We start from the raw sequence: 16613 nt of genomic DNA on the forward strand, positions 1-16613 counted from the left end.
TGTTCAAAAAATAATTACTGGAGATAAAAAAAAAGCCAGGCTTTTTGTCTGGTTATCTGTTATTGAGAGTGAGTGTACGTGTGAATGTGCTCTCTGACGGACTGCTGTCCTATTCCATATTGGCTCTCGCTGGTATCATCACCATGTAATGGTTAAAGTGTGTTAAGATATAAGATGGAGGTTGTCACTCTTTTGGTTTGAATTCACTTGAAATAAAAAACAGACAGCAATTTGAATTGGCATGATCGTGTTTTTGTAAAATGAGAAGAATTTTAATATTTAGCAAAAAAAAATAGCTGAAGAATTTCTAGAGGGTTTTGTATTGATTATGATAATCATGAGATCTTTACTTTTTTCTGCAAAGTACAAATTTCAGTCTAGTGAGTCTAACCTGCTATTTAAGCTAGATTTATTTGGACTTCAGCTTCTCAACCACAACTACCTGTACTTTTTTCAACTGCTTATATCATGGAGTTGCTGCTGATCAAGGCATTTTTGACACAAAGTCACTGTTTTTTGACAGGCATCACCAGAAAAAAGTACTGAAAAAGAAACTTTGTCTGAAGCGGAAACTAAAGGAACAAATCTTCAGAGGTGAGACATGAAGAGTTTCTAGAATCACACAGTGTTTGTTATTCATACAGTTATTTTGTAAAATAGAAAACAATTGAATTCACAATGCTAATCTAATTTCCTTTCTCTCCCCCCTGTGATAATTGGCTTCTTTTTGTTGTAGGTTAGAGATTCCCATACATTTTCACAGAGACACACCAATGCTGCATCCTTACAATACAATACAATACAATTTATTTTTGTATAGCCCAAAATCACATAAGGAGTGCCGCAATGGGCTTTAACAAGCCCTCCCTCTTGACAGCCCCCCAGACTTGACTCTCTAGGAAGACAAGAAAAAATTCCCAAAAAAACCCTTGTAGGGAAAAAATGGAAGAAACCTTGGGAAAGGCAATTTAAAGAGAGATCCCTCTCCAAGGAGGTTGGGCATACAGTGGGTGTCAAAAAGAAGGGGGTCAATACAATATAGTACAATACACAGAACAGAACAAATCCTCAATACAGTATCAGAATAAAAATTTTAGAAGAACGGAGTAGAATTTAATAGTAGATCATATCATATAATATGATTTGGATTTGTTTAGAGTCCTTGATAACTCATTCATTAAGCTGCCTCCCCCAATTTGGCCATTTCACAGCTGAAATAGCGCTAATCCGATGAAAGGACCCCTCTTTTCCACGATTCCTGCGATCCTCCATCAGGGATGACTTTACCTTAGGCAGGCAAAACAACTTGGCAGGTGGCCAAAACTGCCACATTTTAGTACCGAGAAGAGAAACAGAATAGGTGAGGGTTAGTATCCAATTATAACTATCATGTTACTTATGTTTTAGTCCTAATGACTAACAACAGAGATGCAGTCTGTACAGTTAATCAGCAGCTCTAGTCAGGATATGCTAAACTGAAGTAGTGAGTCTTCAGCTGGGATTTAAAAGCTGAGACCGAAGGGGCATCTCTTATAGTAGCAGGCAGACCATTCCACAGTTTAGGGGCCCTGTAACTAAAAGCTTGACCTCCCACTGTTATTTTATTAATCCTTGGAATCAAAAGCAGACCGGCATCTTGAGATCGTAATGTGCGCTCTGGTTTGTAAGTCATGATAAGTTCAGACAAGTAAGCCGGACCTTGGCCATTTAATTCATTAATCCATCCATTTTCCAACCCGCTGAATCCTAACTACAGGGTCACGGGGTTCTGCTGGAGCAAATGCCAGCCAACACAGGGCACAAGGCAGGAACCAATCCTGGGCAGGGTGCCAACCCACCGCAGGCCATTTAATTCTTTATATGTTAAAAGAAGGATTTTGAAATCTGCCCTAAACTTAAGCCAGTGTAAGGATTTAAGAACTGGAGTTATGTGTTCGTATTTTATTGTTCTTGTAATAATTCTTGCAGCAGCATTTTGGATTAACTAAAGGCTGTATAAAGAACAGTTTGAACATCCGGTGCACACCGCATTGCAGTTGTCAATCCTACTAAAAATAAATGCATTAATTAATTTCTCAGAATCCTGTTTATTTAGAAAGCGCCTTAATTTCCCAACATTTTTAAGATGGAAGAAACATGATTTGGACAAATTTGTAATATGCGCTTTAAATGACATAATAGAGTCAAAGATAACTCCTAGATTGCGGGCTGATTCAGTAAAATTAATGGTGATTCCAACTGAGTTAAATGATGACAGAATATTGTTGTGATCAACGTCATTCCCTCCAACAATTAACATGTCTGTTTTATCTTTATTTAAAGACAAATAGTTCTCATCCATCCACTCCTTTAATTCACTAACACAACTAATTAAAGACAACATCGGAGAAACTTCATTTGATTTAAATGAAAGGTATAACTGGGTGTCATCTGCATATGAGTGAAAATTAACATTATGTTTCCTAATGAGAGATCCCAGTGGAAGCATGTAAAGTGAAAACAGTAAAGGTCCCAGTACTGAGCCCTGCAGGACATCATATCTCACTTCTGTGTATAATGATGGAGTGCTGTCTTCACATTTCTGTACATATTGGAATCGATTTGGTAAATAAGAACTAAACCAAGCGAGCACAGTACCTGTAAGCCCACAACTTCATTTTCTAGCCTGTGCAGTAAAATAGAATGGTCAATGGTGTCAAATGCTGCACTTAAGTCAAACAACATAATTACAGTGGAGTTTCCTTCATCAGAGGATATCAGAATGTTATTTACAACCCGCGTTAGTGCCGTTTCTGTACTATGACCAGTGCGGAAACAAGACTGGAATTTCTCAAATAAATTGTAATGCTTAAATTGTGTGACTGAAGCTGATTGGCGACTACTTTTTCTAGTATTTTACAGAGAAAGGGTAAATTTGAAATAGGTCTATAATTATTTAGTATGTGTGGGTCTAGGTCTGACTGTATCCATCTATTTATGCATCTCTCATCCAACAAGAAATTACTGTTGGATTTCCTTTAGCTAACATTCTGTCTTGCATAAAGCTCAGTTTCACAGTGTAACATCTCATTCACTGTTGATTCAATTTGTGAGTCACCAGAAGAAGAAGAGGCTCTTTAAAAGTTGTACGCTCAAAATCTTCAGCAGCCTGTCTGATCCTGTACTTAGTGTAATACACCCTCATACATCACTGAGTGCTTCTATAAGGCAGTCAATCAAACAAGAGCATTTAAAGTAAGTAAGTAGTGTCTTATTACAAAATTGAAAAAGCCACTGTGTTCACCCAGCACGGGGAGCCAATAAATAAGTTTGAGGGCATGGAGAGCAAATTAATGTTAATAATAGGAAACCTATTCATCTATCATGAGTGTCTAAAATATTAGACCTGGCAGTATATCCTTCCTGACAGTTAACACTTTTCTTTCTTCTTCTTTTTAGAACAAAATCAGTTTCCTCTATGTCAGAGTTTGAGAGCCTGTTGGACAGCTCACCGTTTATTCCTTCTGACCCTCACAATGACTCCAACAGAGATGACAGCAAAGCTCAGCCAGGAGTTCCAGAGATTCCCAGTAACATCTCAGACATGGCAGATTTAAATAAAAAGAATTGGAAGTACCTGACAAATGAAAAGGCCCTCATTGAGAAAGCTGATCCTTTCAAGACATGGGACTGCTCTTCAACAATGAAGAGCTTCTCCGGTCATGATCAAAGTTTAGCAAACATGCAAAGGAGTTACACTGCACCAGATAAAACTGGCATCAGGATTTACTACAGTCCACCAGTGGCACGCAGGATGGATGGCTCTTTATCGCATGGAACTAATGATGGAAAAATGATGGTTGAACCGGGGTATTTGTTTACCATGGCCAAACCCAAAGACCTAGAAAAATCGGAGAACCCTTTGGAGAGTACATACAGTAGGTGGTTGTGTAACTTCTCCAAGCAACACCGGGATTTGCTAGAGGGCAGCTCTGTCTCACATTCAGTTGTGGCATCTGGTGGATTGCCTTCCTCATTCCACAGCCTAGAAATTTCCGGCAATATGAGTGATGATATGAAGGAAATGACAAACTGTGTGAGGCAAGCTATACGATCAAGTTCATTAGAGAGAAAATCCAAGGACACTGCAAGTCAGACCATCATTGTCTCCACTACTGCCACTCAGACCACACAGTTTGTCAGCATTGGTCTTCAGACTGATGGCCCAAGAAGTAGCCTACATACCAAGAGTTGGTCACCAAGGAATTCTTCTTTGATGTCAGCCCGCAGCAGGCAGATCTCTACCTCCTTGGAAAAAGTGCATAACAGAATTGAGCGGCCATGTTGCTCACCTAAGTATGGTTCTCCCAAGCTGCAAAGGAAGCTAACTACATCCACGTCCAAATTAGACAGCACAAAAGACAGAAGTCTTTGGAATCTGCACCATAGGGGCCACAGTGGGTCAGCCTGGGCTAGATCTACTACAACCAGAGACAGCCCAGTGTTAAGTGGACTCAATGATGGGCTGTCAAGCTTGTTCAGTGTAGTGGAACATAACGGGAGTACAGAATCCCTGTGGAAGGGAGTTACCCAAGAGGCCAAAACCAAGACTGAGGTACCAAAATATGGCATTGTCCAGGAGTTCTTTCGCAATGTCTGTGGCAGGGTACAGACCCCCACAGCTAGTGTGGAGAGGCAACACAGAGAGATCACAATAGACGATGGCTGCAAAAAATTAGACTGTAATCCTTCTACTATTGTGTCCTCTCTTAGTGGCACCCAAACAGATGCTGTTTCAAAAATTGTGAGCAAAAGGATCCTGAAACAGAACACTAAGGATGACCAAAGCCAAAACACTAAAGATTCTGTTACAAGGGACATCAGCCTGAATTCTTCCATTGCACTTGAGGTACAGTAGCTTGAATTTTATCTCCAATAATTATTTTTTGAACATCATTAACAGTTCAAGTAGTAGCAGATAGGCTGTATGATTGTTTACAAAACCTATAGTTTGTCAGGGACGGCTAAAGAAAACTTTTTCAAAGCCATAAATAATGACATAACAATAAAATGAAGTGACACATAATCTAGAAAAAGGAAAAAAATTAAATAATATAAAGTAAATATAAATAATGACCAATATGTCTCAAGTCATAACACAAAGTAAATAAGTCAGAAAATGTACTGTACACATAACATGGCATGCAGCTGTTTCAGGGACTTAGTTAACTGTTTTCAAACTGGAAGCATTTTTATTTTTTTATTTATTTTATCAAAGAGTCTGGCATAAATACTGTACACATCATGGAATAACCTCTTGCAAGGTAAATGTGTTCTTTAGTAGTTGTCCATTTTTAAAATGTGTTTAAAATAGGCAGGACACTCTATTCAAGATATCACAAAGAAAACTGAAGTTTCACAATAAATTTCTTTGAGGTAAATTATGTATGAAATTCCTACTCATTTAATCCACTGGGAGTGGAGTTTCTTGCAGATAAAAAGACATTACAACAAAGGTGCTTCAAATTTTACAAAACAGAATTAGGTCACCTACTACAGGACATCCTGAATGTACGGCACGTATGTGTAGCTGCTTTTAATTGAACCATCCTTCCAGTCTTTTTATGGACATGATCCTACTGCCATTTTTTCCATGCAATTTCATAATCACATTGAGTAAATTTGTTATATAGCATATAGCCATACATCCATCCATTTTCAAATTAAGATCAATTAGAGGACTGCAGGGGGCCCGTGCCTATCCCAGAACTATTGGGTGCAAGGTGCAACCAGCTCAGCTGGAGCACATTGTCAAACATGTATCATTTGAAAAATGTATTGCTTAGTCATTACTGTAAAGCAGATTTGCTAATCTTTATGTAAGAACACAGCTTCAAATCCTTTGGAACAGCTGATGTATTCTGCTGTGTAGGTAGACTTCTGATTTTATGAATGCCCTGTTTTATAACGATACAAGAGTGGCAAACAGCCCTAAACGAACACCAGGGGCCTCATGCATAACGCCATGCGCAGAATTCACACTAAAACATGGCATATGGACAAAAGCTGAAATGTTCTTACGCGCAAAAAATCCAAATGCATAAATCTGTGTGTTTGCCAAATTCCATGTTCTTCATCTTCATAAATCCCGGTCAGCATGAAAAGTAATGCACGTGCACACACCTGCTGCCTCTCCCCAAACTCCTCCCAGAATTACGCCTCTTTGAATATGCAAATCAATATAAATGGCCCTTAAGCTCAGCGTTTTGTGAAAAGGCAATGGCAAAAGCACGGGGGGAAACAGAAGAATTTCAGCGAATACCAAGTGGAGGCAAGGAAATACGTACTGTTTGTTGGTTTAAACAGTGGTATAAACAACAAAAGAAAGTTGATCGAGTGACATAGAGTGTTGAAGAAACTCGAAAGCTCAAGTTGTCAGATATCAAAGTCGCCGTGAAAAGGTGAGTCGTAGCCCACCGTCTCAGTGTCATATGAAAGCTTATTAGGGTAAAGAGAAAAGAAAAAAAATAGGAACACAGTGGGGGAAAAAAGCTTTAATTTTAATCTCAAAATTTCCAGGTTAATCACGTAGTTTATTTTGTCATTAAAGTAGAACATCTTCATCTTTAAATCGTTTAATTTGCTGGTTTCTCAAATCCTATCGTAAATAAAGTAGCACGTTAAATGCTTTATTTGTATGTGTTTTATTTGCTGTATGTGTGTGAATCACTATGTGCTTCTTAAACGGGCTTTCTCTTCCTCCGACAGGACACAGAATCCATTACATTCCTGATATTACAGCTCTCTGAATAATTTAAATATTTAAATCATTTTCAAGATAATAGGAATTAAAGCATGTTATTAAACATGGGAACACGGTGGAGTAGTGATAGTGACGAGCTGGCGCCTTGTCCAGAGATGTTCGTACGTCATGCAAGATGCTTGCTGCGCTGTCCGTGACCTTCAATGAAATAATTTACTGCAGCAGTACTGTCTCTTCAGATGTACTAACCCCCAATTTCTGTCATTCCTTTTCTTTCTCCAAATACCCAATCACCACACAATCAGCTCTATAGTAGACATTAAGCCATCTGTAAGCTTAGAACGCCGATTCTTCAAAACTTTTATGGAATATTGAAATATCTTCGTAGTACATGTTTAATGATTCTATCTATCTATCCTTCCAGTGTCGTGCCAGCCCCAGCAAGCATACAGAGCAAGGCAAGAATAATCCATGAACGGGGCGCCAGCTCCTTGCTAGCGCTATGACACCATGTCCTCACACTGGAACAAAAGCACTGCATTGACGCTGGGTTTGCTTCCAGTGTGGTTTCCCTTTCTTTTTTAGATCCACATCCCTGGTGCGGCTTTATCAAATACACTAAAATTAACCGCATATTGTTTATTAGTTTATGGCATCTGATTATAATTAACTTGTAACAATATAATGGCCCACAGAATGGCCAAAATATTCCAAATACCATAGCTGCTTTAGCGTTGTTCCTCTCAATGCAATACTCAGAGTATTTATCCCACTTTATCTGAGTGTGGAATCACACCTCTACAGCAGCTAATTGGAAATAGAATTATCAGTATACAGCATCAAGAGCACCCTGCCTCAGCCATGCTGTGTATTGAACTGCACTCATACGGCAAACGCTTCAGAGCCTTTCCTCACGGTTCAGAAACAGTTTCATCCAAGAACTATAAACGCACTCAATCAGTCCATTAAGTGCTCCTTGTAGAATTGTTTGTACTTATTAGTACAATTACCTCACTGTAAACTTGTAATACAGTTATAATATTGCACAACCTGAGCGCGTATTTACATATGATGACGATATGAAATGCAGCAAAATTTGTTTATTACATTATACAGATAAAATGTTAACATCATTTAAACATTATGTAACACAATTTTTGTTCCTGGCTTCCAAAAGTTATATTTCAACTGCTTATGTCTAAAGCCTATGGAAAAACGACTACATTCAGCACAAACTTTGATTTTATGACCACAGCCCAGAAAATTTTGTATTTATAGTGACAAAACAAGGGAATTTTTATCTTTTCGTTTATGCGGTCTGATAGAGAATAACACTTGCATGGTAAATAGACAAAGACAGTCAAAACCACTCAAAAAGGTTCAGAAATGTGTAGGTTTTCTAGATTTGCGACTGTACTGCAAATCGCTTTCTCGAAGAAGCCCCCAAATGTAGTCCCCCATCATGTTCTCGTTATACTGTCCTTGCACACTTTCATCCAACAAGTTCCACTGCTTGAGCCTGGATGTCAGAAGCTCAGCATTGGACTTGATAAGACCAAGGTCTCTGATCAGATCGTTGACGTCTTTCTGGTTAGGGAAGTATGGCCTTCTCTCCTCAGCCGCATCTGTGAAACCGCAATCTGGATCTGCAATATCTTCCTCGCTGTCTGACTTGCTGCTGTCTCCTGAAGATGGCTGATCCCTCTTCGGAGGAGTGGGAACGGGCAGCTCGGGGCAGTATGGTACTGGGGCAATGGAAGAAGGAATGTCTGGATAAACGATTTGAGGCGCATTCTTGGCAGTGCGACGTTTGGTAGGATCCACCATGCAGAAGTAGCAGTTGCTTGAGTGGTCAGTCGGTTGCCGCCAAATTCACGGGATAGCAAACTTCATAGCTCTCTTTTCTCCCCTGTACCAACCTTCAAGAGTTTTCTTGCAATATTTGCATGTGAAATGAGGTGCCCAGGGCTTGTCTTGATCCCCAACAGGCATGCCAAAGTATGCCTTTTAGGCCTCGCACATCTTACGACATGCTTTCATGGAATACTTTCTCACTCTTGTCTTTATAAATTGTCCACAGATGTAGCAAAATGCATCTGCTGCGTGCAAGCAACCTCTTGATGCCATCTAAATCAAATCAAAAAAGTAACATAAACCGAAATGTTGGTTCGAGTCACCTGCGCTTTTATACTTGTATGACTACTATTGGACAGTCCGAGAACCTTCTAGAAAGTTCTAAACGTTTCTTGAAAGTTCTCGATAATTCTGGAAAATTCTAGAAACTTCTGGACCATTCTAACAGTTCAAGAATATTCTAGAAGACTACTCAGTATTGAATGCGAATCGAGAATTTTCTCGAAAACAGACAAATTTCAAAATATCATTATCCTGATACAACAGCTGTTTTCTACTTTTTTTAGGCATAACGGGTTAGGAAAACACACTTTGTACCCAGGAACAAAATAAAAATAAAAATTTGTTACATAGTGATCTGTATTGTTAATAATTAAACGTGAGGACATGGTGGCGCAGCGCTAGTGACGATCTGGGGCCCCATTCAGAGATTGTTCCTGCCTCGTGGTGTATGCTTGCTGGGACTGGCGTGACCCTGGATGGATAGATGGATGTAATAATTAAACAAGCACTACGAAGATATTTCAATGTTCCTTAAAAGTTCTGAAGAATCTGCGTTCTAAGCTTACAGATGGCTTAACGTCTATTACAGAGCTGATTGTGTGGCAATTGGTTACTTGGAGAAAGAAAAGGAAGGACAGGAATCAGGGGTTAGTATGTTTGAATGAGGCAGTACTGCTGCAATAAATTATTTCATCGAAGGTCATACATGGCGCAGCAACCATCTTGCGGGAGGCAGGAACAATCTCTGGACAGGGAGCCAGCATTTTCCCATGTTTAATAGCATGCTTTAACTCCTATCATCATGAAAATGATATCAAGTATACATCTCAGTATTTTAATTATTCAGAGAGGTGTAATATCACAAATGTAATGGATTCTGTGTCCTGTCAGAGGAAGAGAAAGCCTGTTTAAGAATTACATAGTGATTCAAACACATAGAAGAACACATACAAAACAAAGCATTTAACGTGCTACTTTAGTTACGATGGTATTTGAGAAACTAGTAAATTAAACGATTTAATGATGAAGTTTATGATGTTCTACTTTAATGACAAAATAAACTCCGTGATTAAAGTGGAAATTTAGAGATTAAAGTTGACATTTTGAGCTTTTTTCCCCACTGTGTGCCTATTTTTTTCTTTTTTTCTGTACCCTAATAAGCTTTCATATAACACTCAGACGGTGGGCTACGACTTGCCTTTTCACAGCGACTTTGATATCTGACAACTTCTTTTTTTATTTCGGGCACTGTGCGACTTTGTGAACTTGAGCTTTCGAGTTTCACCGACACTCTATGTCACTGGATCAACTTCCTTTTGTTGTTTATACCACTGTTTAAACCAATAAATAGTATGCTTTTTCTTGCCTCCACATGGTATTCGCTGAAATTCTTCTATTTTCTCCCATGCTTTTGCCATTGCCTTTTCACAGGACGCTGAGCTTAAGGGCTATTAATATTGATTTGCATATTCAAAGAGGCGTAATTATGGGAGGAGTTGGGGTGTGGCAGCAGGCGTGTGCACGTGCATTACTTTTCATGCTGACCGGGATTTATGGAGCGGAAGAACATGGAAGTTGGCGAAAACACAGTTTTATAAATCTGGATTATTTTGTGCGTACGAACATTTCCGCTTTTGTCTGTATGCCATGTCTTAGTGTGAATTCTATACACATAGTTATGCATGAGGCACCTGATTCTTAAATACTGCACTTCTTAGAAGATGCATCTTGGAATGCCACAGAGATCCTCAAAGTGAAAATGAATCACTCAAATCAAAAGAATCCATCCTTCCATTTTCTGAACTCACTTTTTCCAGTGGGATTGGACAAAAAGCAAGAAATTGGGTGTTACAATGCACACTTACACATAAGTATCAATCTGCCCAGGCTAATTTATAGTCACCAGTTAAGTAAGAACACATGTGCTTGAGATGTGGTAGGCAACCAGACTACTCAAATGGTATCCTGAGAAACACCCTCTTAGACATGGGAGGAATATTAAAGCTCTTCACAGACAGTGAGCAGGTCATGGTCTTCTGCTGCTGTGAGGCAGCAATGTCACCTGATTCAAGAATGATAGGCTAAAATTCGGAGAACGTCATGTAGGTGCATGCACTTCAGCTGCTTTCAAATTATACTCATTGACACCTGTATAATGTGCACATCTAAGATGAGTCAAAATATATTTAGAAGAAAAAAAGAATCAACTTTTGCAACCTCAGAATCAATAACTTTATATGTTCTCCTTTCACACCCTAATCTTCCATATACTGCTTATACACAATAATGATTTCTACAGCTCATTTGTACTGGGCATGGAGCAGTGAATGAAAAAAAAAAACATCCTGTGGCTGCACCACGCTTGGGTGTTCCCATAACAACATACCACCAGTTGTGTAATGTATGTGTCATGTGGGAATGACATAATGAAACTCGCGCTGAGGAGCGTGTGACAATACTCTGAGTGGAGGCCACAAAACACAATTGGCTTTTTCCACATCCTTCAGCTTGGCTAAGTAAATAATGGACATTTGTATGAATGTTCTACCTTGAATTCCTTTCACAGGTTCTGACACCTCAAGAGTTTTTCCCCTCAGGTGTTTTGATTTTTGTAATTCGAATGTAATATTTTGCAATATCTTCATAGCCTAATGGAAATACTTGTAAACAGATTGTTTCCTCTACCCTCTAAGGAACAAAATGTATGCATCACATACTTTTTGTAGCTGACATTTTAATTGGATGGTACATAAGGAGGCTGCAGTGCACTCAAGTAGGTAATTATTCAAGCTGGCTGAAACATCTGCTAGGTGAATTTGCTGAGGCTCTTCTGCTACACAGCAGCAATAGCAACATGTTCTCTTTAACTCGGCTTTCTCTTTCTCTGCAGGATGTCGCCTGCGACTGCACGTCACAATCCCTCACCTCTTGTTTCTCCCGATCAGCAAGGTCAGTGACGCGCCACTCCCCAGCACAGTGCAAGGCCCGCACTTCTGACCCCTGTGCAGCTGAAGAGAAAACAGATGGCTCAGAGTAAGGGTTTGCACCAGGTCTATTGCTACGATGGGACACAGTGCTCACAGCAAGAAGAGAAACATTTCTTTTTAAATATTTATTTACAAGGAAAAAAGAAAGCCAAGTAAAACCAGCAATGAATAGTGAAACTGTCTGTAGCGCCATTTTATTTCTACCATGTTTCTTACAATATATTGTTACTTTCAGAGATATTTTTTGGTTCCCTTGTTCTGCTACACTACAAGGCGACTTTGTCTCCCTTGGTGTGGGCACATGTTTTTACTTTGGAGAAAAATATTTTACAGCACATTTAAGGCCTTCCAAATTTGTTTCTTTGTACCAGAGTGATCATTTAGAAAGAACATACATACCTCCAATTAGAGTGATTTTTAATAAGAACACCTTTACAAGTCCTGTGAGATGTTCTGAGCTCTACGAATCCTTATTGTGGCTCAAATCAGTGCTTATAAACGTTTTATTATTCATCCACCAAGTTATGTAGCCAGGGAATATTTGTTAAATATGCAAATAGGCACTTCACGGCCAGTTTATTTGGTATGCCTCTCTGTTAACTAGTCCACCTTGCAGCTTGACTATATCAGAAAGACCGAAGAAGATGTCAATGTGCAGCAAAAGGATGATCAAATAAACTCTAGTTATTTTAATTAAAGTGGTTGTGCATTCTCAACCTACCCATGACACTGCCATGCATGACAACTTCAGCAAGATTGCTGTTACTGATAAACTCGTGCCAGCCCATGTGGTATGTTCAAAGCTAATGTTTAGTGTTCTCCCTGTGAATTGCACAGAGATGCACACAGTCTGACGACGCCTGTCTACCTGCTTATAACAGAACTGTCCACACATACGCTGTCACTGATCTGGTGGAAAGGTGTACCTAATAAAGTGACCGCATTGTGAAATGCTGCATTCATTAACCGTAATAAATATGATCATTCTCAAAAAATACCCAACATTTTTCAACTTCCAAATAATTATTGTGGCAGTAAAACAATAAAAAAGTATTAGGCCCCATTTATGCCTAAGCTTTTTTTCTAGCATTCTAGTGTTGGACAGGAACACTCCTAAAACCACTTGTAAAGTTACTTGCTATTATTTTTCAATAACAGTAATTACATCTAGTTTTCCATTAGAAAACCAAATGAGGCAGGAAGACCCGTTTCTGTCTCTAAGCAGGAACTCTGGGTGTGAAAACAAAGGCTGAAAACCACTGGTCTGAGTGGCGAGAAAGGGCAGTTGTTCCACATTGAGACGTAAACTGAGTGACTAGTTAGCAAAACAGAAAACTAAATTCTGTTTGTTGCCCTTGAGTTTATTAGCTTATCAGCAAATATGTAATAAGCACATCAAACCAATGTCATAATTGCCTAAAATGTTGTGCTTTATCTCTCCTGATTGGTTTCTGAGATTTTAGTTATGGTCCCCTTCTTGGTGTTTACGCAGAATTCTCTTGGAATGTTATGAGAAAATGTGTAGATTCACCATTAATAGGATATCGCAATCCCAGTTATTTTTTGTTGCATCAAAAATGAAACAAAACTTTTAAAAATAGACATTCATTTATAATAGTCAACTATTAGAAATGTGCATGTGGGACCAGTGATTTTTTTTTTTTAATATTACTGCTGTCTTTCTTTTTTGAAAGAATGGTTATGAATAGTAAATTTTACTATTAACACTTAACCTTTTAACTTTTTTTTTATTCTTTTTATACTGAGGAAATTACTTGGTTTAACTTAATGTTTTGTATCATTTCTAAATGGTGCTGAAATATACAGAATTCCGAGTTATTGGTATACTAAGAAAAAAGTTTTTTTAATTTTGGTATTACAATAACAACATGATTGAAGGAAAATCACTGTACTGGGATGGATAATTTACTGTACTGTCATGTTTCGACGTGTCTCTGACGTTGATCATTTAATCCCTAATTTTCAGAAGTGCACTAAATAGTTTTTGGCACAATCTGCTTAAATTTGATTTATTTCTGATATTTTTACATCCTTACTGCTACTTTGTCACTCACTGACTGACATACAGTGTCAAACATATTTTCATGATGACATTATGGCTCACTTCAGGGCTTACTATTCTGAAACCTAAACTTGACAACCAAATTTACTAAATCACCGTGAACACCCACTTACTCCCCTCTGCAGTTGTCTTTTGTAATAAAAATGATTCAAAAAAACACCAACACTGACAATAGTGATGTCCACATCCCCATGTAGATAACTCTGGATCTGTAACCTTCAACATCCAGTTCTATGTATCCTGGTAACTTTGTGACTCAATTAATTTTAATCCTACTTTCGCTTTTCTTTTCCACTTTGATAAGAAAAAAAAAAATGTCAATGCTTTTCCATATTATTCTGATATACTTCACAAAGAGTTCATAGAGAGTTGACGACCTCCCTTCTAAAACTCCTCATTTCAGCACAGCTTTACTCTAGTGTCACTTGAACTTAAACTGTTTTATTCACATGTTGACATATTTATCACACCGTTGATCATCACTGCCACATCACCCTTTTTATTTCATATGTTACAAAGTGAATTGCCTTTCTTTCATATTTCATGATACTCAGAGTTATGGAAATGAATTGAATGAAGACAATAGAATCTACTGTGAAACGTAACTGAATGCGGATTTGAGAGATGTACGCCTTTTGAAATGTGGAACTGAGAAACCAGAACTGTTTTACGTTGTCTTCTTACTATTTTGTTCCTGCACTGGCTCATGGTCAACTCCACGCACAGTATACATTTATAGGGACCTTCAGGGAAGCTTGCAGAGATCCATGCATAGCTGGAAAATGCAGAACACTACATGACCATTTACAGAGGCTACCTCACCTTCCCTCCCTTTTCTATTATATACTCCATTTCTGTTAAACTCAGTTGAAATCAAAACACTAGAAACCGGTGCCTTTTTTTGTACATTTATTTTCCAGAGCATTTCAACAAATGGTTACACTTCAATATACTGAGCTAGCGTAATAAATAATTATCTGTGTTTTTCAATCTTTAAAGATGTTTTGTTGAGAATAAATGAGCTCGGTTATACTATTGTTAACAGAGAACATTTTAATAGGAGAAGAAAGTGTTCTACTTAGACTAAGGTGCAGGCAACAAACATTTTAACTTGAATTTTGTTCATCACTAGACACATTAACCAGTAATGGGACCTTCCTTAGGCTTCTGCAGCCTGGCTGCTTCTTTAGTTTCTTTTGATAAAATGTAAGTGCGTACTTTACCACAGCGCTGTGTTCAGAATAACTGCTTAGGTTAGGCGAAGCTTCCATGACATTTGAAATGCATTTTTAAAAACGGCCATTAGTTTGATGTCGTACAATCACAGATTTGGCTATTTTTGTTAAACTTGGTTATTTTTAAAGATTTCATTTGTAAAACTGACAGTGTCATACATTCTGTGTGTATTACGTTGTACCTCAGATGAAGCCCAACATTTAGCCACTACCACCACACAATGGCGTCCTTGCTTCTTGTTCACACATTCCATTTGTTTGACTGTTTGCAGATGTCAAACACAAACGCCCAGCCACTCAAGTAGATGGCCCTTTCCTTAAATCATTGAATAACGTGTCTGTTCGTGGATATTGTAGGTAATCATTTCAAAATAGTGTCATATAATTACCCTGTTACTTTATCAAGTAATCCTCCAAGAACTTTTTTTCAACATTTTCTTACTGAAGGGGGAATGAAAACCAAATGCCAATATCCTTCCTTAAAGGTTAAACATAAAAGATTTCCCAGTTTATCCTCTAGCCGATAATTTGGGTATCTTCCCAAACACAGGCAGACATATAATTAACGCTCACTTACCTCACTTGCGCTTTGGTGTTATTGGTGCTTCTTGTGCTACATTTTCATTTGGCAAAAGCAAGTAGAATTCAAAGCAAGGAAAAAAAAAAAAAACGGTCTTAAACTTTACAATATGTTGGTACGGCAGATGATATCGGATACAGTGGCCAAATCTTGAGTAAGTAAGTCCAAAAGTTGAGTAACGACAGATCTTTCAACATCAGGATTCGCCTCCTTCACTTTAAAGGTTGACACCATAGTAAACAGTGGTTTTCACCATGCTGCATTGGCATTGCATTTTTCTTTGTTTTTGTTAGAGTGTACAGTATATTTGCATAACTGTAGTTCTGTTTTACTGTAAAAATGATTTGGGCATATAAATTATTAGAGAACAAAAATCATTTTTACCCACAAGATAAACAGAAGCTAAGCACTTGAAGCAAGCTGTGCTCTGCTCTTTAGCGATCGCATTCTCCTTTCATTCCATACTTAATAACTTCAACCATTCATTGCTACTGGTTTGGCAAAACAATTTCCATCACTCACACCTACGACTTCATAATGGTCGCGCCATGCATGCTTTACACAACCCCATGTGCCATTCGTTCATACTGTCATCGTCTCCTTCAGAGCATTGTAACATTTTGACGACGTAGTTATATTTTGGAAAATTAAAAAAAAAAAAAAAGTTGTTAGCTGAACTGTTAATAATAGCTAAATTATTTAATATGCCTGTACTTTTTTAATATTCTGATACAAAACGCAAAGCAATCTTTTCATGTTATTGTAAGTTAAATATAAATATTGTAATTTATACCGTATTTTGTTTCTATCCTTCAGTAGGAGATGCTGAATGTCTATAATAATTTTGAAA

At 38.1% G+C, this 16613-nt stretch overlaps 1 protein-coding gene across 3 annotated transcripts in view; it reads left to right on the forward strand.

Annotated features, from left to right (window-relative positions):
- soga1 (suppressor of glucose, autophagy associated 1) overlaps positions 1-16058 on the forward strand; it is a 141196-nt gene extending 125138 nt beyond the window's left edge. For all 3 annotated transcript variants that reach the window (XM_039776562.1, XM_039776561.1, XM_039776563.1), the window contains exons 12-14: positions 524-594; positions 3439-4888; positions 11769-16058. In XM_039776562.1, coding sequence (XP_039632496.1) covers positions 524-594; positions 3439-4888; positions 11769-11915 — 1668 coding nt within the window. In that variant the 3' untranslated portion in view covers positions 11916-16058. The remainder of the gene's footprint in view (positions 1-523; positions 595-3438; positions 4889-11768) is intronic.
- Positions 16059-16613: the final 555 nt, after the last annotated feature.

The sequence above is a fragment of the Polypterus senegalus genome, chromosome 14 (assembly GCF_016835505.1).
Source record: "Polypterus senegalus isolate Bchr_013 chromosome 14, ASM1683550v1, whole genome shotgun sequence".
Taxonomy (NCBI): domain Eukaryota; kingdom Metazoa; phylum Chordata; class Cladistia; order Polypteriformes; family Polypteridae; genus Polypterus; species Polypterus senegalus.